Genomic DNA, 18,390 nt, shown 5'->3' with positions numbered 1-18,390 from the left:
TCAGGTTTGTAGGCCTCCTTGCTTGCACACGCTTTTTCAGTTTTGCCCACAAATTTTCTATCAGATTGAAGTCAGGGCTTTGTGATGGCCACTCCAATACCTTGACTTTGTTGTCCTTAAGCCATTTTGCCTTTTGAGTAAAGTAAAACCATTTGAGCTTTAACTTCCTGGCCGATGTCTTGAGATGTTGCTTCAATATATCCACATAATTTTCCTTCCACGTGATGCTATCTATTTTGTGAAGTGCACCAGTCCCTCCTGCAGCAAAGCACCCCCACAACATGATGCTGCCACCCCCATGCTTCACGGTTGGGATGGTGTTCTTCGGCTTGCAAGCCTTACCCTATTCCCTCCAAGCATAACGATGGTCATTATGGCCAAACAGTTACATTTTTGTTTCATTAGACCAGAGGACATTTCTCCAAAAATATCTTTGTCCCCATGTGCACTTGTAAACTCTAGTCTGGCTTTTTTATGGTGGTTTTGGAGCAGTGGCTTCTTTCTTGCTGAGCAGCCTGTCAGGTTATGTCGATATAGGACTCGTTTTACTGTGGATATAGATACTTGTCTACATGTTTCCTCCAGCATCTTCACAGGGTCCTTTGCTGTTGTTCTGGGATTGATTTGCACTTTTCACACCAAACTACGTTCATCTCTAGGAGACAGAATGCGTCTCCTTCCTGAGCAGTATGATGGCCGCATGGTCCCATGGTTTTTATACTTGCATACTGTTGTTTGTACAGATGAACGTGGTACCTTCAGGTGTTTGGAAATTGCTCCCAAGGATGAACCAGACTTCTGAAGGTCCACAATTTTTTTCTGAGGTCTTGGCTGATTTCTTTTGATTTTCCCATGATGTCAAGCAAAGAGGCACTAAGTTTTAAGGTAGGCCTTAAAATACATCTACAGTTACACCTCCAATTCAGTACACCTCCTATCAGGAGCTAATTGGCTAATTGTCTAAAGGCTTGACATAATTTTCTAGAATTTTCCAAGCTGCTTAAAGGCACAGTTAACTTAGTGTATGTAAACTTCTGTCCCACTGGAATTGTGATATAGCCAATTAAAAGCGAAACAATCTGTCTGAAAACAATTGTTGGAAAAATTACTCGTGTATCATGCACAAAGCAGATGTCCTAAATGACTTGCCAAAACTATAGCTTGCTTATATTAAATCTGTGGAGTGGTTAAAAAATTAGTTTTAATGACTTCAACCTAAGTGTATGTAAACTTCTGACTTCAACTTGTACCTCTATGATGGGCTATTAATAGCTCTGTTGTGCGAGCAGGGGAATTTACTACTCTGCCATTTGTACAGCCTGGGACTCAATGTCAAACTGGGCAAAAAGCACACTTTCCTTAAGCCAGTAGATCTTCTTTTCAGGGGACCGACTTGACTCTGTGAGCATGCGTTCACATCTGACAAATGAGTGCATCCAGACCATTCTTCAGTTTCTATCTCAATTCAAACTAGGGAAATCACTTCCACTGAAGTCATCCAGAGTGCTGGGTTTCATGGCAGCAGCATCCACCATCACATCGTTAGGTCTTTTATATATGAGATCTCTCCAGCTCTGGCTCAAACATCATGTACCACGGCACACCTGGGCTGAAGGGTGTATGCACATTGGCATAACTCGCCGCTGTCTAGCTGCTCTAGCACCACTGCTAGACTGCTTCAACCTTTTAACAGCATCATGCTGGGTCAGGTCTTCTGGCGAAAGGTGGTAATCACGGATGCGTTCAGCACAAACTGAGGCGCATTGTGCGGCGGACGCCCAGCTTTCAGCACCTGGCACTTCAGCTGCCTGGAAATACTAGCTGTCTCTTAGCCTTGAAGGATTTTTCATTCCGAGGTAGCAAATAACCACGTTCTGATTAGACAACATGACAGTGGTAGCTTACATAAATGCCTGCCCCGCTAGGGGTGGATGCCTGGCTAAAGCGCTGTCCACAAGACGCCTCTATGCACTAAGTGGCACGTGTTGCCCAACTGGCGCTCTTCATGTGGAGAAACACCAGTGAATCGCTCCATAGCCGAGAACCTCACGTTCCTCCAAGAGCAGCCGGACGCTTAAGGTCTATGTAGCAACTATGTCGGCGTAACACGCCCCAGAGGCTTGCTCCTCCATAGGCAGACATGTTCTAATTTTTCCGTTCCTCAAAGGAGCGAGGCGCCTTAACCCAGGGCTTGAGTTAAGGGGGGATGCGAGGGGATGCCATCCCCCTTGTTGCAAGAAATACCAAAAAGCATCCCCCTTGTAAAACCACCATCCCCCCTTACCATCCCCTTTAGATCCATTGTGTCATGTATTAATTAGAATTAATCATGCAAGTAAAATATTTAATATTTAATTTTAATACGTTTGATAAATAATAGACTTTAAATAAGGGCGATTAGCTGGTCAGAATTAGATTTCGACATGTGTGAGGTTGCCAGATTTCTATAGGTGAAATCCCCCAATCAGATTTGGACACTTGTACAGTTTGGATATATGCTGCTAGTGTGACGCTTTAGTCCCACAATCTGGCGACCTTGAGCGCGCAAGCTCTCTCTCTCCACTGCTTAAAAAGATGCGTTTTTCTGAAAACACTGTAAAACAGGTATGTTGGAGTTTGCGATGGGTTGACTTGTCCTTTCTAGTGTTCACATGAAACTTATGCCACAAGTTTTCAAATGTTTCACACACTTTCAAACATGGTCAAGTAGTAGATTGGAGTAGAAAAAATGCATGTCTGCAGTGGGCGAGTGATCTAGAAAAAAAAAAAACTTTTCATGATCATAACGTGGATTCTTTTTACAAGATTCATCATAAAATACAATAACAGAAGGTAACAGGTGCATATTATGGCCATATGTCCTAAGGGTCAATGAAGTGATGCTCATTTTTTCCAGATCTAGTCAACTAAAAATACATTAAAAAAATCTAATTCACACAAACCGTTTACTTGAATACACCTCTTCTATGATGAAAATGTTTCAATAGCTGAGTTTAAAGTCATATTGATATTTTTTTCTGGGGCTTAAAGTAAAAAATATCATGTGGTGTCTGTCCAAAGACAGTAAAAAAACAAAAAACAAAGTCGGTCTCATTAAAAGCTGAAATTCCTGATAAAAGAAATGTTGTTATGACTAGTGCAGAATAATATTTTATTTGTATTTCTTTAAAAAAAAAAAAAAAGCAGTGAAACAATAAACGCTTTTGTCCACCAAATCAAAGTCATTGGGTGTAACCAACACGTAGGTAGTTATTTTGTTGTTTATGTTGACCATAAAAACCATAAATCAGAGCGAAAAAAAAATAATTAATTATTAAGTTGTTTATACTCTCATGTATTCAAGGTGCAAAGAAAGTATTTTAATACTTTTTACTTAATGGTTACATCACATGACAATTTTAAAGTTAGATTTTGAAACCAAATTGGACACAAAGATTAAATTTCGGAGAACATGGCACAAGTGTTTTTTAAAAGATTTCTCATTATAACACCTTGTACAACCTTATCTGTCAATGACCCATAAGTATTAGAGTTTTTGAAATGCAGTGTTTTTCCAAAGACGCAGAATTGTGTTTTACCTAATTGTAGCTGAGTCTTGTGGTACTACATTACTGAGGTGTTTTAGTGGAATTAAGCAGCAGTTTGTTTTCTTGAACTTTTGTTAGGTGTCTGTCCAGGCACAACGTACTGGTACCCTATTAGTGAAGATTACTGACCAAATGGCTAATAATATGAAATGTTTGATTCATTTATTTTGATATAAATTCATATTTCAACATCTGAGCATTATTTAATGTTTAAGATGGAAGGTATTATAACAAGTTGCATTTTCATATAAATGTTTTTCTTTGTAAATAAATGTATGACAACATCACGTCTTTTTTACCTTTTTACATTTTAAAATAAAACCCAAATGAAATTCCCATATAGTGAAAAGTCACAATATTAGTCACTTTTTTTATTATTTTTTATGATTTTCTCCACAGTGTATAACGTTCATGCCATGTGTTTATTTCATCAAGAAGGGTTTTATATAAATTGTCAGTTGAACAGAATTCAGTGGGTAGCGTGATGAGGATTTAAACCTGTGTGAAGTATACATTGACCTGCAGTTAATACCTGTTTTCTATGGAGCACAAAGGATCCTCCTCCAGAGGGCGCTTGGTGGCTCAGAATGTCGAAACCTTAATTGGGCGGCATTCAAATCTCAAAATGTTTTATTGTCTTATTGCAGATATTTGTAAACTTAAGATATCATATTTTTAATTATATTAATTGGCATCTGGCAAACGATGGTGACTGGTCGATCCTGACCAGGGCTTGAAAGTAAGTACCACGTGATAACAACATCCACGTGCTTCTTCAACCGCGTTTTGGACAATATTATAGACCTGAATAATGAAACTGACAAACCGTAGAAGTAAAAATACATAATAGATAATCATTTAGACCTCTTGCCTGACCAATAAGAGACAACATCCGGGCCGATATGTCACGCCCCTTTTGTGACGCACGCTGTGATGACGCGTTTCCGCCTTATTTAGCAGCGTAAATCTAACAAACTTTTTTATATTATTTTTTTTTTATATTGAGTGTAAGTTTATAATATTATTATTTGTGTTATATTACCCTGGAATTCGCTTTAAAAAATGAATTACCACAGCTGCGAGTGGGTTACAGCTGCTGAGAGAGTGACAGTCAATTTGGCATCTTCTCCCATTTTACTGTCTTAATCCACCGCTCTGTTTTCTTCCTCTTCTGGAAAGTTATTCATATGTAATAGTGGATTTTTTTATTTTGCTCTTGGAGCAAATGGGTAAGTGAAAATAATATCTGCTGTGATCTCCCATTCACCGCTGTCGAAGTTTACCCTGCAAACGTTTAATTCCGCGTACCCTCTTGTTCTGTTTTTATGGGCGTGTCTTACAGAGACCAACTGTGGAGCAATTTACCTGGGCAGTTCGCACACAGGTGTTGAATTTCAGGAAGAGAGGGGTTGGCCTATCGGTGTTTTGAGTTGAATCTGAAAAGTAGACTGTCAAGATTTTCCTCGGAATCCTGAATCTACCTGGTATTTTGAACCAGCAGCATCTTTAACTGTGATTTAAAGCAAAACCTTTAAAAATGAGTAAAATTTCAAAGATTTTTAAAGTGAGCTCTTCAAGCTCGTCCAGACCCAGTTCTAGTTCTGGATCTGATTCAAGCTCTAGATCTCGGCACCACCGGTCCCGGTCTGGTCCAGCACCCCAGGAGGCCATCCACAGACTGAGAGAGACAGAGGCGATGTTAACTAAAAAACAGCAATACCTGGAGAGCAGAATCGAGCAGGAGATCACGATTGCCAAGAAGAATGGCACCAAAAACAAAAGAGGTACAGTAGGAATAATGATGATGATGATGATGATGATGATCCAACATGTTTGTGTATATATTACAGTCTTAAGATATCTTTTTCCTACACCAAATAATTTTTATATCAGTTGTAGGCTAAATGCAAGAAACATTGAGATAGCAACCTGTTACATAATCTGTCTTTAAAAGTGAAATGATCTACATCTGGAAAGTGTAACAACACCCAACTGAAACATGTCAGTGAAACATGGGTTTTGTTTATATGGAGTGACGCCCTATTACACCAAAAACATGCTGCTCAGCTGGCCACTCCGCATTTCAGATCTTCCTTTTGTACACATACCAACAAATTCTCTTCATTTAAAGAATTAAAATGTATCAAATTTAAGTCTTGGAGATATGGAGATCTATTTTAACTGCACATATTTCCAGTTGACTTTTTAGGCTTACTGTCTGATCTTTCAATTTGTCAATTATTTATTTATTTTTTAAGCTGAATAATAGTGTTTTAAATGTCATATCTTTTCTTGTTCACAAGCCATGTTGATTCAGCTTCTTTTGTTGTCTTATTTAGTGAAAATGAGAGATAAGAAAATAAAAATGGTCTAAAAGGTACATAGAATTTAAAATTACTTAAAATGCAGCTGATCATGTTTCATATGATCAACAGTATTCATCCTTAATATATATATATAAAATATAACTAAGTCAGCTGTTTTTCATTTTTGCATTGAAATGTTTGATGTTGATAATAATAACAACAACAATACGATACATTATACTGTTGAGATGAGAAAGGAATATTCTGGGTTCAGTACAAGTTGAGCTCAATCGACAGTATTTGTGGCATAATGTTGATTACCACAAAAAATAATTTTGCCAAAAAAATCAAAAATCGAAGTTGCAGTGGAAGTGAATGCGGCCAAGTTTTTGTGAAGCTTATAATTTTATAAAAACACATAGTAATTCTTCTGTTAAAACTTTTTGTAGATTGTTAAAAGATTGTATTTTTTTTATTATTTTTTTTTTAGCTGTAAAGATGTTAAATCGTAATTTTTACAGTCATTTTAAGGTTTGTTGACGTTACATTGTCATGGCAACAAAGTTGTAAAATTGGCTCTAAATTTACACAGAAAAGGTAAGCGATTTTATCACACTGAAATCATGTTAACACACATATTGTTTATGTCTTGTGGCTATACTTTTGTAATAGTAGGTATTTTAACGTTTACGTATTGGCCCCATTCGATTCCAACTTGTTTTGAACCTGGAATATTCCTTAAGATGCATTGCTTTGACAGTGTTGATGTTAACATTGGCTTTAATGGTGATCATCATATCTCTTTCTCAGCTGCACTTCAGGCTCTTAAGAGGAAGAAACGCTTCGAGCAGCAGTTAACGCAGATCGATGGGACCCTGTCCACCATTGAGTTCCAGCGAGAGGCCCTGGAGAACGCCACCACAAACACGGAGGTTCTGAAGAACATGGGTTACGCTGCCAAAGCCATCAAAGAGGTTCACCAGAACATGTGAGTGTCATCATTTCTGTTCTTCACACTATCAATCATTCACTATAACTCATCATTGCTTATCCTGATAGTGCTATGATTGTTGAACTGTTACATTCCTATATACTATTGCATAGTGCTTGATTTGTATCTTATCTTTGTATTTTTTATCTTTACTTGCTGAATTCACAAAACAATATGTGCACTCTCTTAAAAGTTATCTTGGTAAGATAGAATATGCCATTAAAATTAATGCAATTGCAAAAATGGTCATTGACATATTAGTATCATATTAATAACATACTTTAACAGTTTCCTTTGGGCCAAGATGATTGGCAATTTCTTTTCTATTCTGTTCTATTCTATTGGTATTTTTAAAATTATGTTCTTTTTAGGCAGGCATATCAGTAGTATTTAGTTTTACTTATAGGTAGCATTGTGCTGTGCTAACTGCTTCACTGGATCAGCAAATCTCGCTCTATTTAGAGATCTGGATAAGATAGACTCCCTCATGCAGGACATTACAGAACAGCAGGAAGTAGCTCAGGAGATCAGTGATGCCATCTCACGACCTTTTGGTGACCAGTTTGATGAGGTATGATTGTCAGCATTCATTTGTGTTTACATTTCATGAGCACAGACTTGACTTCTAATAGTTCTTTCACCCGTTAGGGTTTAGGGTTTTTTCAAAATCCCTAAACCAAGGCCAAAATCTACTAACACCAAATTTGGCACATACCTTCAGACTGTTCTGACTTGGGTTGCATTGACAGAATGTTCAAATGAGTCAACGGAATGTTCATGAATTCAAACTCCAACTGTCAGAAATTCAAATGTAAACAAACCCACACAATGCCTTTAATCTGTTTTATCTATCTATCTATCCATCCATCCATACATCCATACATACATATCCTTAAATGTTTAATTTTGTTTTTAAAAACTATTTTAAACTTTCAGACAAGGCTTTTTCAGGCCAATATCAAAGTTTGTCTTAAGAGACTTAACCTATCTAGTTAAAAAATAATCTCTCTCATTCTTTAAAGGATGAATTGTTGGCAGAACTGGCAGAGTTGGAACAGGAAGAACTAGAAGAAAGTATGAAAAATATGAGCAGATTACCAAGTGTTCCAACAACCAAACTACCCAGCACAAGACCAAGCCACCGTGCAAGTATGTACTTGAAGTACTCGTACCCTTGGAAACCCTTAAAAGGACAATTTTTACTGCACAAATTAAATCTAAACTATTGTTTCTTTGTTTTATTTTATTTTAAATGATTTTTTTTCTTCACTTTTTTAGCATCCAAGAAGAGAACGGAGGATGATCATGATATGAGGAGGTTGGCTTCCTGGGCTTCCTAGAGAGCAGTACACACATTCTTTCTCTCTCTTTTCACTTTTCTACTTTTAATTCTCTTGCACAAATATATGCATTCTCAAATTCATAGACATGCACTGCCAAGAATTTGTGTCACACTGTTAGAACTTTTTTTTTTTTTTTTAAATAGAGAAATTAAGTTGAGACATGAAGCTGAGTATTTATATTGTTATATCTGTGAGTTGATCTTTAAAATGAAGGATTACTTTTCTGGAGACAACTTTGTGTAAATACTAGTAGCAGAATTTTATGAATGAAGGATCATAAACTGTTTATTTTTAATTAAATGTAAATGTCGAATAGTGCAGTTTGGATGAAAATAAACTGATATTAACTACATATCACTGGATGATTGAATTATTTGCTTAACAGAAAAGTACAAAAAGACTAGAATGTGGAGAGTGCTTACAGTAATGTAAAGTGTTTACAGTACGTCAAAGGTTTTGACATACACATAGGCATGTCATATGTACATAGTTCTAGTTACCTGTGTCTTTTAGACTTTTGCCAGTAACAGCGATTATAAAATTACTTGTATTTATTTAAAAATGGTTTTTACACCCTCATGCGATCTCCGTGTACACATGTGTGGACATTGTATTTTGGCTTCGTTTTATGCAATGCATAATTTTAAAGTTTTTACATTGAAACCTGTTTGAGTCAAAAGATTAGAGTCTCAAGTTTCATCCGATATGCCATTTTTAAAATGTGAGTGATTAATCTTGAAACGCCACATTGCTAAACATAATGTACACTAATGTGTACTTCAGCGCATTTTTTCCTTCGAACGCCTATATTTATTGTGCATTATCACACTGAGAATCAATGGATGCATCCAAAAGCAGAAACAATTTGCTTTCAGAGGATTTATATGGTGTTATAGGGTGCATTTCGAGCTGCTCTGAGACCAGTGCAGACAGACAGCACACTGGAAGTTAAGTCATTCACTAAATAGGGGGCAAGGGAGCATCCTATAGCTCTCTATGCAGCTAAGTGCATTCACTTCTCAAATCCGAACATAAGTTCTATTTCAGGCTGCAGATCATGTTTGAACCACTCAACATGTTTTTCAGAGATGGGACAATGGTAATCAGTACATAGATTCAGAATTTATAATGTATAATTTTATTTTAACATGGTTGGCAGTGATTGGATGATGCTGGCCATTACTTTGAATCAGAATGAATTATGCTAATCTGTAATTATGCTCATTTCAGATGTAAAGTCTCAAAAACATGAATAACCAAAACTAAAAATGTTTTATTTTTTTTTTTTTTTTTTAAATCTGGCTTTCTATATCTTGGTATTATTTAACATTTCACAACTTAGGATTTTAGGAAAACTATTTGCTTTATTTGCTTGAATGTCTTATAGGTGTTACTAGTTATAAATCAAAAAGGGGAATGGAAAACGCACACCAGTCACGCTCGAGACAAATTGGCCTTTTAAACTATTGTAATAGCTAATAGCCACTACGGGACTAGTTAATTTTAAAGGAATGCTCCAGGTTTAATACAAGTTCAGCTCAATTAACAGCATTTGTGTCATAATGTTTATTTCCACAAAAAAAAAAAAAAAAAACCTGTACTGTAAGGCACTTACTATGAAAGTGCACGGGGCCAGTCCATGAACACTAAAATATGCATTTTAAAATTATAGCAACAAGATGCAAACCATATACATGTTAACATGATTTTATAGTCTCAAAATCACTTATTAACCCTATCTGTATATAGTTATATCCAATATTACAACTGTTGTCATGAAACTCTGTAATCCCAGTATTGGATATAACTTTACACAGATAGGGTTCGTTGCTATACTTTTGAAACTATGTGTATTTTAGTATTTATGGACTGGCCCCATTCACTTCCAGTAAGTTCCTTACTGCTAATAAATGAGGGATGAATCAGAATAATTTTTTTGTAGTAATAAACATTATGTCACAAATGCAGCTGATTGAGCTTAATTTGTATTGAACCCAGAATATTCTTTTTCTAATAATTCCTCTCACTAGTTTAAAAAATATATAGGTGTAGGTTAAAAAGGGATAGGCTATGTGTTAAAAGGCTTTGCCATCCCTTATAATAATAATAATAATAATAATAATAATAATAATAAAAGAACTGTTGTAGTATAATTGTGCAGTGATGTATTTTACATTGATAGTACTGAAAAATCACGTGTACAAAGTTGTTTTAAGGTTCTTCTCAAAGAATACAAAGTTAGTTCTACACGAAAAAAAATGGCGTCATTGTAATTTTTGTAGTTTTGATAGTTGGTCGTTGAGGAAAAGGTTCATGTTGAAAGTCTCCCTCTAGGTGGCGTCGTGAGCTCTCTGTGAGCACGCGCGCAGAAACCTCCCGCCCTTAAAGCAGGAAATCCTTCTCTTTGACTTTCTACCATATCACTGACTCGAGTAAAAGTTACAGATACAGTACCGACATGAACTCAGATAGATCATCACATTCATCCGGTAAGTGCCAAACTATACTCATGTATATTTCTTTAAAAGGCAGCTGTTGTACTTTTATTTGTCTCAAGCCGGTGCGTGCGCGTGTGTTGGGTGAATGTGACACGTCTCCGCTGCTCTAAAACGGGCAGGTATAACGCTTACAGGTGGAATAAAGTGACAACAGACACTCTCACATACTATAAACCTCACAAATGAATTATTCAAAAACACTGACTCTGCTATCAGCTTATGTTTTTCTAAAAGTGTCATTCACACGTGTGTATTTTACATAGAAACGCATTTAGTCCATCACTCAGTGTTCTTTAAGGTTAAAGGCCGGTTTAAAGTTAAATAAAGTATATTACGTTTTTATAGGAACGAAGATACGACTTTAATTTCTAATGGGGCTTGGCAGTTAAAGAAAATGTATCTATTCTATTAAAAAGCTTTTGATCATCTATTTCCTCCTAGTTGGAAGTTTCACAAGCCTTAAGGAGAAACTAGATGTCATAAGATCACATTTCTAATTGAGACACCCAATACTTTCAGAGCTTACATCATTAGGAAAAAACCATTCTAGCAACAAATCCAGTCTAGCTATCAACAACTAGGCTAATGTATGTAACATTATGGTGTACCTTTTAATGTAGGCTACTTAAAAAAAAAAAAAAAATTAAACCTTTTCATGTATTGTATTAACACATTTTACATAGAATAAATAACTTGTTTTAATTGTATACAAATTCTTATCAAATTACTTAGGCTATAATTTCACAGTAAAATTATAGCCTATCAAATCAAAATATTACAATAAATATGGGTTTATTAAAATGACTATAATTAGTTGTTGATTGATATGGATTTTGCAATGGCTGATGGCGATATCTACAGAGAAGGGTGCCGTATAACCAATATGCACATAATACAAATTAATGATGACATATGAGATGTTCACAGAAACACAAAGATTGAAAACATAAAACATTTATAATTCACTGACAAGGCTCTAAAGTTTGGAATTGAATAAATAACTTACATTTCTATTGATCATCTTAGTGAGCATGGTTATTGCCCGATGCGGATAATGTCAGCTAGAATTGGCCGATTAATGGGCCTATTAATTATTAAAATCCATATCAATAATTGAACACATACTTTGGCTGCTGGCATATGAATTATTCTGACAATTCTGACTCTTGGTTGTGTACTGTAAAATGTAACATTCATAGAAACTACTTAGTGATGCCCTTAATAATGTAATTGTGTGGGGCCTGGGTAGCTCAGTGAGTATTGACGCTGACTACCACCCCTGGAGTCGCGAGTTCGAATCCAGGGTGTGTTGAGTGACTCCAGCCAGGCCTCCTAAGCAACCAGATTGGCCCAGTTGCTAGGGAGGGTAGAGTCACATGGGGTAACCTCCTCGTGGTCGCGATTAGTGGTTATTGCTCTCAATGGGACACGTGGTAAGTTGTGCGTGGATCACAGAGAGTAGCATGAGCCTCCACATGCGGAGTCTTCGTGGTGTCATGCGCAACGAGCTACGTGATAAGATGCGTGGATTGACGGTCTCAGCAATGGAGGCAACTGAGACTTGTCCTTCGCCACCCGGATTGTGGTGAGTAACCGCGCCACCACGAGGACCTAAGTAGTGGGAATTGGGCATTCCAAATTGGGAGAAAAAAAAAATAATAATAATGTAATTGTGCCCACCAGCCGATGACCAGCTCGACCCTGAGGATGAGAAGCGGTTGGCGGCAGCTGCCCGAGAGGCAATCCGTCTTCCTGAGCTCCGCCTGATCCTGCTGGGCTGGAGATGGCCAGGTAAGAGCCTGACCGGCAACACCATCCTGGGACGTGAGGAGTTCCGTCTGGAACGTGCTGCTGAATTCTGCGTGAAACGTGAAACTGAGGTGGATCGGCGTAAGGTAACGGTTGTAGACACACCTGGCTGGTTCTCAGCCCAGACCACACCAGGGGATTACCAACAGGAGATGGTCCGAAGTGTAAGTATGTGCCCACCAGGACCCCATGCGTTCCTGCTAGTTATACCTGTGGGCATGTTCACCGAAACGGACCGGGCTCGTATCGAGGAGAACTTGGTGCTGTTTGGGGAGGACATATGGAAGCACACCTTGGTGGTGTTCACCTGGGCGGAGGTTTTGAAGGACAGGTCCATAGAAAGACATATACGAAGGGAAGGTCGTGACCTTCAGTGGGTGGTGGACAAGTGTAAAAAAAGGTACCACGTCATCAATAACTATATTTTTGGCGAGCACCCACAGCTGCCCCAGCTAATGGAGAAGATCGAGAAGATAGTGGCTGAAGAAGGCGGTTACTTCACCCTTAAGACAGATGAAACTAAAACACAAAGTCAAGCTCAGAGTCCGTTGCAGGATGAGAATCTGAAGACCAATGCTGTGAAAGAGAACCGAGAGCTGGGTGCGAGACCCAAACAGAATGGTTCCTGTAACTCACTACGCACCATGGACGTCAACCCTCCACAGAGTGAGTTAATGTCCAATCACTGTTTTGTCAGGGTGATTTATTTCACATTCACACATTAAATGTACACATACATTTTCATACGTTTGAATAGAAACTGGAATGTACAATATCAATGTATTGAGAGTGTTTATATGCACTGATTATGTCTAATAAGCCAACATTGTGTAAGGTCATGCAAACGCCTTAAACGGTTTTCTTTTATCGGGGTAAGTTTATTAATGGTTTAAGCAAAAATACGACTGGCACACATCGTTTTTTTGCCCACTATCCTGATTTTGCATTGCAAACGCCTTTATCGACATTCTTACCAGCTTAGCCAATGTGCACAAGTGTTGTGCGTTTGCCTGTTTACTTTTTGACATAAAAAGTAGAGAATAATGCAATGACTTCAAATCTCATGTAAATGTCAATTTTTTTAAATAAGCTGATTTTTGATAGTTATCAGCGTATTGCTGTGCATGTAAATGCACTCATTGACAGCATCTAAAACCCTATTATGTACTGTATGTGCAACTTCAGCGATGTACGAATCAATGTTTTGGTTTAACTAGGCCTGTTGCGATTATTAAATAATCGTCTGATCGTGGTTATTATGCTTTTTAAATTCCAATCATATTTTAATGCCCAAATAAGGGAATTTTAAGCAAATATACAGTATAAATGCCATGAATGGTGCGTATGTGTGTCATAGAGTTGAACTCTGAGCATCACTTAGACACACTGCGGACGTCAACCAGAGGAGCAGCTCCTGTCTGCAAGAGCACGTGAAATTTTCAGCGCTCTGATGCGCACGCCGTCAGCAGAGGCTCGCGGCAAACTTCCACTAAAGTATAAATGAACAAATATAAATTTTGATAGTGAATGCGAAGTGCTCCGGTTTCAATTTAATTTAACGATCATGTGATGGAACATGTTCCTGGACATATCAGTTAATATACACAGTGCTAATGACACACAGTGACACAGAGATGCACACTTACTCTATTTCTTAAAAATAATAATAATAATAATCCTTAGAAGAACAATAGAACCTCCGCACTTTTAGTACTAGAACACTAATAATGGCATGCAGGTAAAACCTTGTATCACAATAAAACTAAAACTAACCAAATAAACTAAACACATGAATGAATAAATCATACAATATCATGCAGACCAATCATATACCTTAATTACCTAAAACAAACTATTATGTGATGATTCTCATAGTATCTTTTGTGCTAGGATGAGAAAGGACTGGTTATACAAAATCTCATGAGACTTGTATTCATTTCCCCCCATAATCATCTTATGTCATAAATTGGACAATGTATTACATACTTAAAATTGCTGTGTATGTAGAATATATTTAAAAAGAAGTGGAAATTTTCTACCAAATCTGTTTTTTAAATGGTTCAGAATAGCACTGTAACAAAGCTTTTTTTATAATCTCATGTCTTTGTTTTTTCTGCAGGTTTGGTTGAAGGAGTGAGAGACTAATAACGTACAGACTGTTCCAGTTCTGCTGTGTTTGTTACCTCAATTTAATTGAATTTAATAGTGCCTAAATTATTGGTAAAATACCCACATGTCTTTGACTTCAATCCACCAATCCAAGCAGCTTCCTGTGTTAGGGTTTACAGTAGGGTTTACAGTATCCCTGTAGGCTAATACTTCTGAACCTACAGAATTTAACATACTGTAACTAACATAACTAGGAATTATAATCATTATAAGTTCCAATAGTGTTAGTAAATCAGTAGAACAACCTTATACTAATTGAAAGCATTTGTAATGATGGTATTTCATACAAATATCAATACTACTGTGTACTAGAAACACAGTGGGTCAAAAGGTTAGCTAATCAGGATTTACGTGGTATTGAAGCAGTTTTTGAGAAAATTCTTGAGGTAATGGAGTCATCAGTTTGAGAGAAACACTCCCCACTTATTAGTTATTTGCAGTAATGAATTTAAAACAACATGATAGCCTGTAAAAATGCCTAAACTAATGCACTAATAACTGTTAGAGATTCTGTTAGGGGGGGATTCACTATGAATTAATTGACCCTTCGCAAAGCCCCGCCTTAACAGCGATTCTGACCAATCCTGTCTTAGCAAATGATGCTCTGCCGCCATTACTCTGACATGTGTTTGCTTTTTTCCAATGACAGTCTGTGGAAGTAATGTGTGTATGAGTACTTTGATCAAAGAGGGATTAGATCAATATAACTCGAGTTACACACTTTATAGCATAAATGCAGCAGACCAACGCAATCTACCACACCCTTCTGGGACTGTACAGCATCACTGTGATCCAGACAACTGAATCATCTCTTATTAAACAATAAACATGCCTGAAGTGCGCTTGACTACACTGCGCATCTGGATGTATGCCAGGTTATAACACTCTTCTCCATCATTTGATCATTATTTGATGAATTACTGCTAAAATTATCGATATAAAATGTACACAAACATCTCTTTTAAATAACATTCATCTTACCGCCAGATGAAAGATAATAGCGCCTGGCAGATGAAAGATAATTGCGCCTGCAATCTTTGTGAATGAAGCGCAACCTATAATGAGTCAGATTTACATAGAAAGGAGGTGTGGTTGCACGAAAAGGAATGACAATGACAATGTATTTAAATAGTCAAGATTCAGCGCAATTTCAGCGTTGATTGCCTCTGCTAAAGCTAGATTGCGGGTGAATAAGACGCAGCTTTTTATGCTCAAATACTGTACACAAAAGTGGTGCAACTGTTTAGTGAATTCACCCCTAAGTGTCTGTTGCATTTGTAATAACTGAATTAGTTACATTGGTGACTTATTGGTGACAGTGGTAGTTGGCTTTATAAATAGTTCAAAATCATACTGAACAAGAATTTCCAGTTTGTCTCATCACTGTTTGCTGATGTTTCAGATATGTCCCTAGTTGTTTTTTTTTTTTCCGAAAGCACATTTATAAATGTCTATCGATGTTTTTGTAAAAATATTGTTATTGCTGTATTATTCAATAAGAACATTAAGTGTTTTCATGCCTTGATTTATGCTTGTTTTAGGATTGACATTTTGTGATGTTTTCTTTCACAGATGTGTTTGCCATTTTTTTAAATCTCATTCTGTACTGTTACTTTTCAACAAAGAGCTCTCCAGTCAATATACAGTAAATTGTTACAAATGGTTTTCTTACTCTGATTGAGACTACATAGCTGTCCTTGTTTTAGCACTCTAAATGTCATCACTGTTTTTATCTAATGAAATTACATGTTTCATGCTTGAAAGAAACCAATTTCATGTAAAACTCAAATGTGTATTCTGCTATTAATTATATTTGACTTGACATGATTGCTTTCCTTTTTAGATGTGCTGAAAATTCCGAAAGCCATAAAATCTCTACCAGATGTCTGTGTGATCTTTGCTTATTATTGATTACGTTTTCCGGTTACTGTAAGTGACAGTATAACTGCTGTGTCTAGGACTGTAATGCAGTCAAATACCTTTTGGAGGACTTTTAACCTCAACACGTAAAAGAATGGGTCACATAAGGACCATTTTCCCCAAATTGTTTCCTTTATGTAGCATGATGATATCTAGCACCACCAATTGTTATAATATAAATATAATGTTAATAATTATTTAATGTGTTGTTAATAACAGACATGTTTAGAAAATGTATTGTAACATTTATTTATACAGTAATATATATATTTCTATTTAGCATCAAGTAATGCTCCTAAATCTTGCTGTACCGGTTGTATTCGTTAAGTAAGAGATAACGTACAGTCAGCCGATTGTTATTGCAAAATAAACCCAAAAGGGTGATCAGGTTTTGTGTCACCCTAAAGGAGTTTATTTTGTGATAACTGGCTGACTACATATCCTGCTTATTACATGGTCACTAACCAAATGAATAAATAAATGGGCATTAAATAATAGTTTACGTTGAAATTATGCTATTATGTGAGAAGAAAAAATCGCTGAACAACTGAATTCCACCTCTGGTTTGCGTCGAAGTTCTGGTGGTGTTTATTTTGTGTAATGACTGACTGCTCATTATCCAGCGTATTACAAGACTACTTGCCAAATAAATGGACATGATATGAGTTTAAATTATTTTATTAGCTTACTTGTAGAGATCGCGGAGTGACACGAGAAGTAGGAATGATGACTCGCAATTCTCAGATGCACGGTTGTTACTCAGAAGTATCAGACTACTAGATGGCACCATTGAGCAATCAGAATCGAGTATTCCAGTGACCCATGTAATAACATAAGTTAACTACATTAGTTAACATGAGCCAACATTGAACAATACTTTTACAGCATTTATTAGTCTTGATTACTGTTACTCAACATATAGTAGTAAATTGTTTACATTAACAGTTGTATTTGTTTAGTTAATGCATTGTGAACTACGGAAGCCCTGAACAGCACTGTGAAATTATCCCTGAAACACACTGTGTCTTTGTGCCTTCCTGAGCCTACAGTTGTTTTATTTAGTTTTTTTCTAAAAAAAAAAAAAAAAATACATAAAAATTCTCTCCCAAATTTTTGGATTTTGTAAAAAAACGTAATTTTTTTTAGCTGACAATTAGCATGCGCTACCAGCCTGGACCACCAGGTGCTACTATCAGTAAGAATGAAATCTTAGGTGACAGATGACAGCTGTGGTTTGATCTGTTTATTTTATTGTTGTAAATACAACAGGAATGTTTTGCAAATCTTAATCAAAGAAAGAAACATATATAATGTTTGAGAGTCTACGAATACATCCCCCAATTAAATGAATATACCTCAGGTTACTATGTTTCATATGGCATTTAGTGTAAAGTGTGATAATGGGAGTTCTTTCTGGTTGCTTGATGACCTTAACCACCGGGAATATCGATGCTGCTATTGATATTGTGCTTCTTTTTATTTGTTGGCCCATGTAAACGTGCTACATAGACGTCTTTGACTGTTGCGACACCTACTCTGTTTTCAGTGCTGTGATTAAAGGGATGATTCGTGTTAGAGTTGCCCAAATCAATGAACTCTTTGGAGCAAGGCGTCAGCTTCAACCACTGCACCGTGTCGAGCTAAAGGAAGTTGCAGAGCTGCAGCTCTGCTTGAGGAAATGGTGCACGCTTCGTGTTCAAACATCATCTGGCTTTCTGGTTCTCCTTGGTCTGTTAAATGAGGGGATGCACTGAGAAATTTGCGTCT

The 18,390-nt window shown here is 36.8% G+C and overlaps 2 protein-coding genes across 2 annotated transcripts; both read left to right on the top strand.

Moving 5' to 3' along the window:
• Positions 1 to 4,583: 4,583 nt before the first annotated feature.
• On the top strand, positions 4,584 to 8,570 carry LOC127431787 (charged multivesicular body protein 4c-like). The gene is made up of 6 exons (XM_051682334.1): positions 4,584 to 4,816; positions 4,930 to 5,371; positions 6,704 to 6,881; positions 7,347 to 7,455; positions 7,907 to 8,033; positions 8,163 to 8,570. Exons 2-6 carry the CDS (start codon positions 5,125 to 5,127, stop codon positions 8,222 to 8,224), a joined length of 723 nt encoding a protein of 240 aa, XP_051538294.1. The 5' UTR covers positions 4,584 to 4,816; positions 4,930 to 5,124; the 3' UTR covers positions 8,225 to 8,570.
• A 2,017-nt stretch (positions 8,571 to 10,587) lies between these two features.
• LOC127431785 (GTPase IMAP family member 4) lies at positions 10,588 to 16,586 on the top strand. The gene is made up of 3 exons (XM_051682330.1): positions 10,588 to 10,716; positions 12,409 to 13,200; positions 14,654 to 16,586. Exons 1-3 carry the CDS (start codon positions 10,686 to 10,688, stop codon positions 14,677 to 14,679), a joined length of 849 nt encoding a protein of 282 aa, XP_051538290.1. The 5' UTR covers positions 10,588 to 10,685; the 3' UTR covers positions 14,680 to 16,586.
• The last annotated feature ends 1,804 nt before the right edge of the window (positions 16,587 to 18,390 follow it).

The sequence above is a fragment of the Myxocyprinus asiaticus genome, chromosome 41 (assembly GCF_019703515.2).
Source record: "Myxocyprinus asiaticus isolate MX2 ecotype Aquarium Trade chromosome 41, UBuf_Myxa_2, whole genome shotgun sequence".
Taxonomy (NCBI): domain Eukaryota; kingdom Metazoa; phylum Chordata; class Actinopteri; order Cypriniformes; family Catostomidae; genus Myxocyprinus; species Myxocyprinus asiaticus.
This window is presented reverse-complemented; position numbering and strand designations above follow the sequence as displayed.

What these genes read in the sequence shown, in the direction of transcription:
- LOC127431787 (XM_051682334.1), top strand. Translation starts at nt 5,125, where the DNA reads ATGAGTAAAATTTCAAAGATTTTTAAAGTGAGCTCTTCAAGCTCGTCC. An exon ending in AAAGAGGTTCACCAGAACAT is followed by an intron (nt 6,882 to 7,346) that starts GTGAGTGTCATC and finishes CGCTCTATTTAG; the next exon opens with AGATCTGGATAAGATAGACT. An exon ending in TTGGTGACCAGTTTGATGAG is followed by an intron (nt 7,456 to 7,906) that starts GTATGATTGTCA and finishes CATTCTTTAAAG; the next exon opens with GATGAATTGTTGGCAGAACT.
- LOC127431785 (XM_051682330.1), top strand. Translation starts at nt 10,686, where the DNA reads ATGAACTCAGATAGATCATCACATTCATCCG. An exon ending in TAGATCATCACATTCATCCG is followed by an intron (nt 10,717 to 12,408) that starts GTAAGTGCCAAA and finishes TGTGCCCACCAG; the next exon opens with CCGATGACCAGCTCGACCCT. An exon ending in GGACGTCAACCCTCCACAGA is followed by an intron (nt 13,201 to 14,653) that starts GTGAGTTAATGT and finishes TTTTTTCTGCAG; the next exon opens with GTTTGGTTGAAGGAGTGAGA.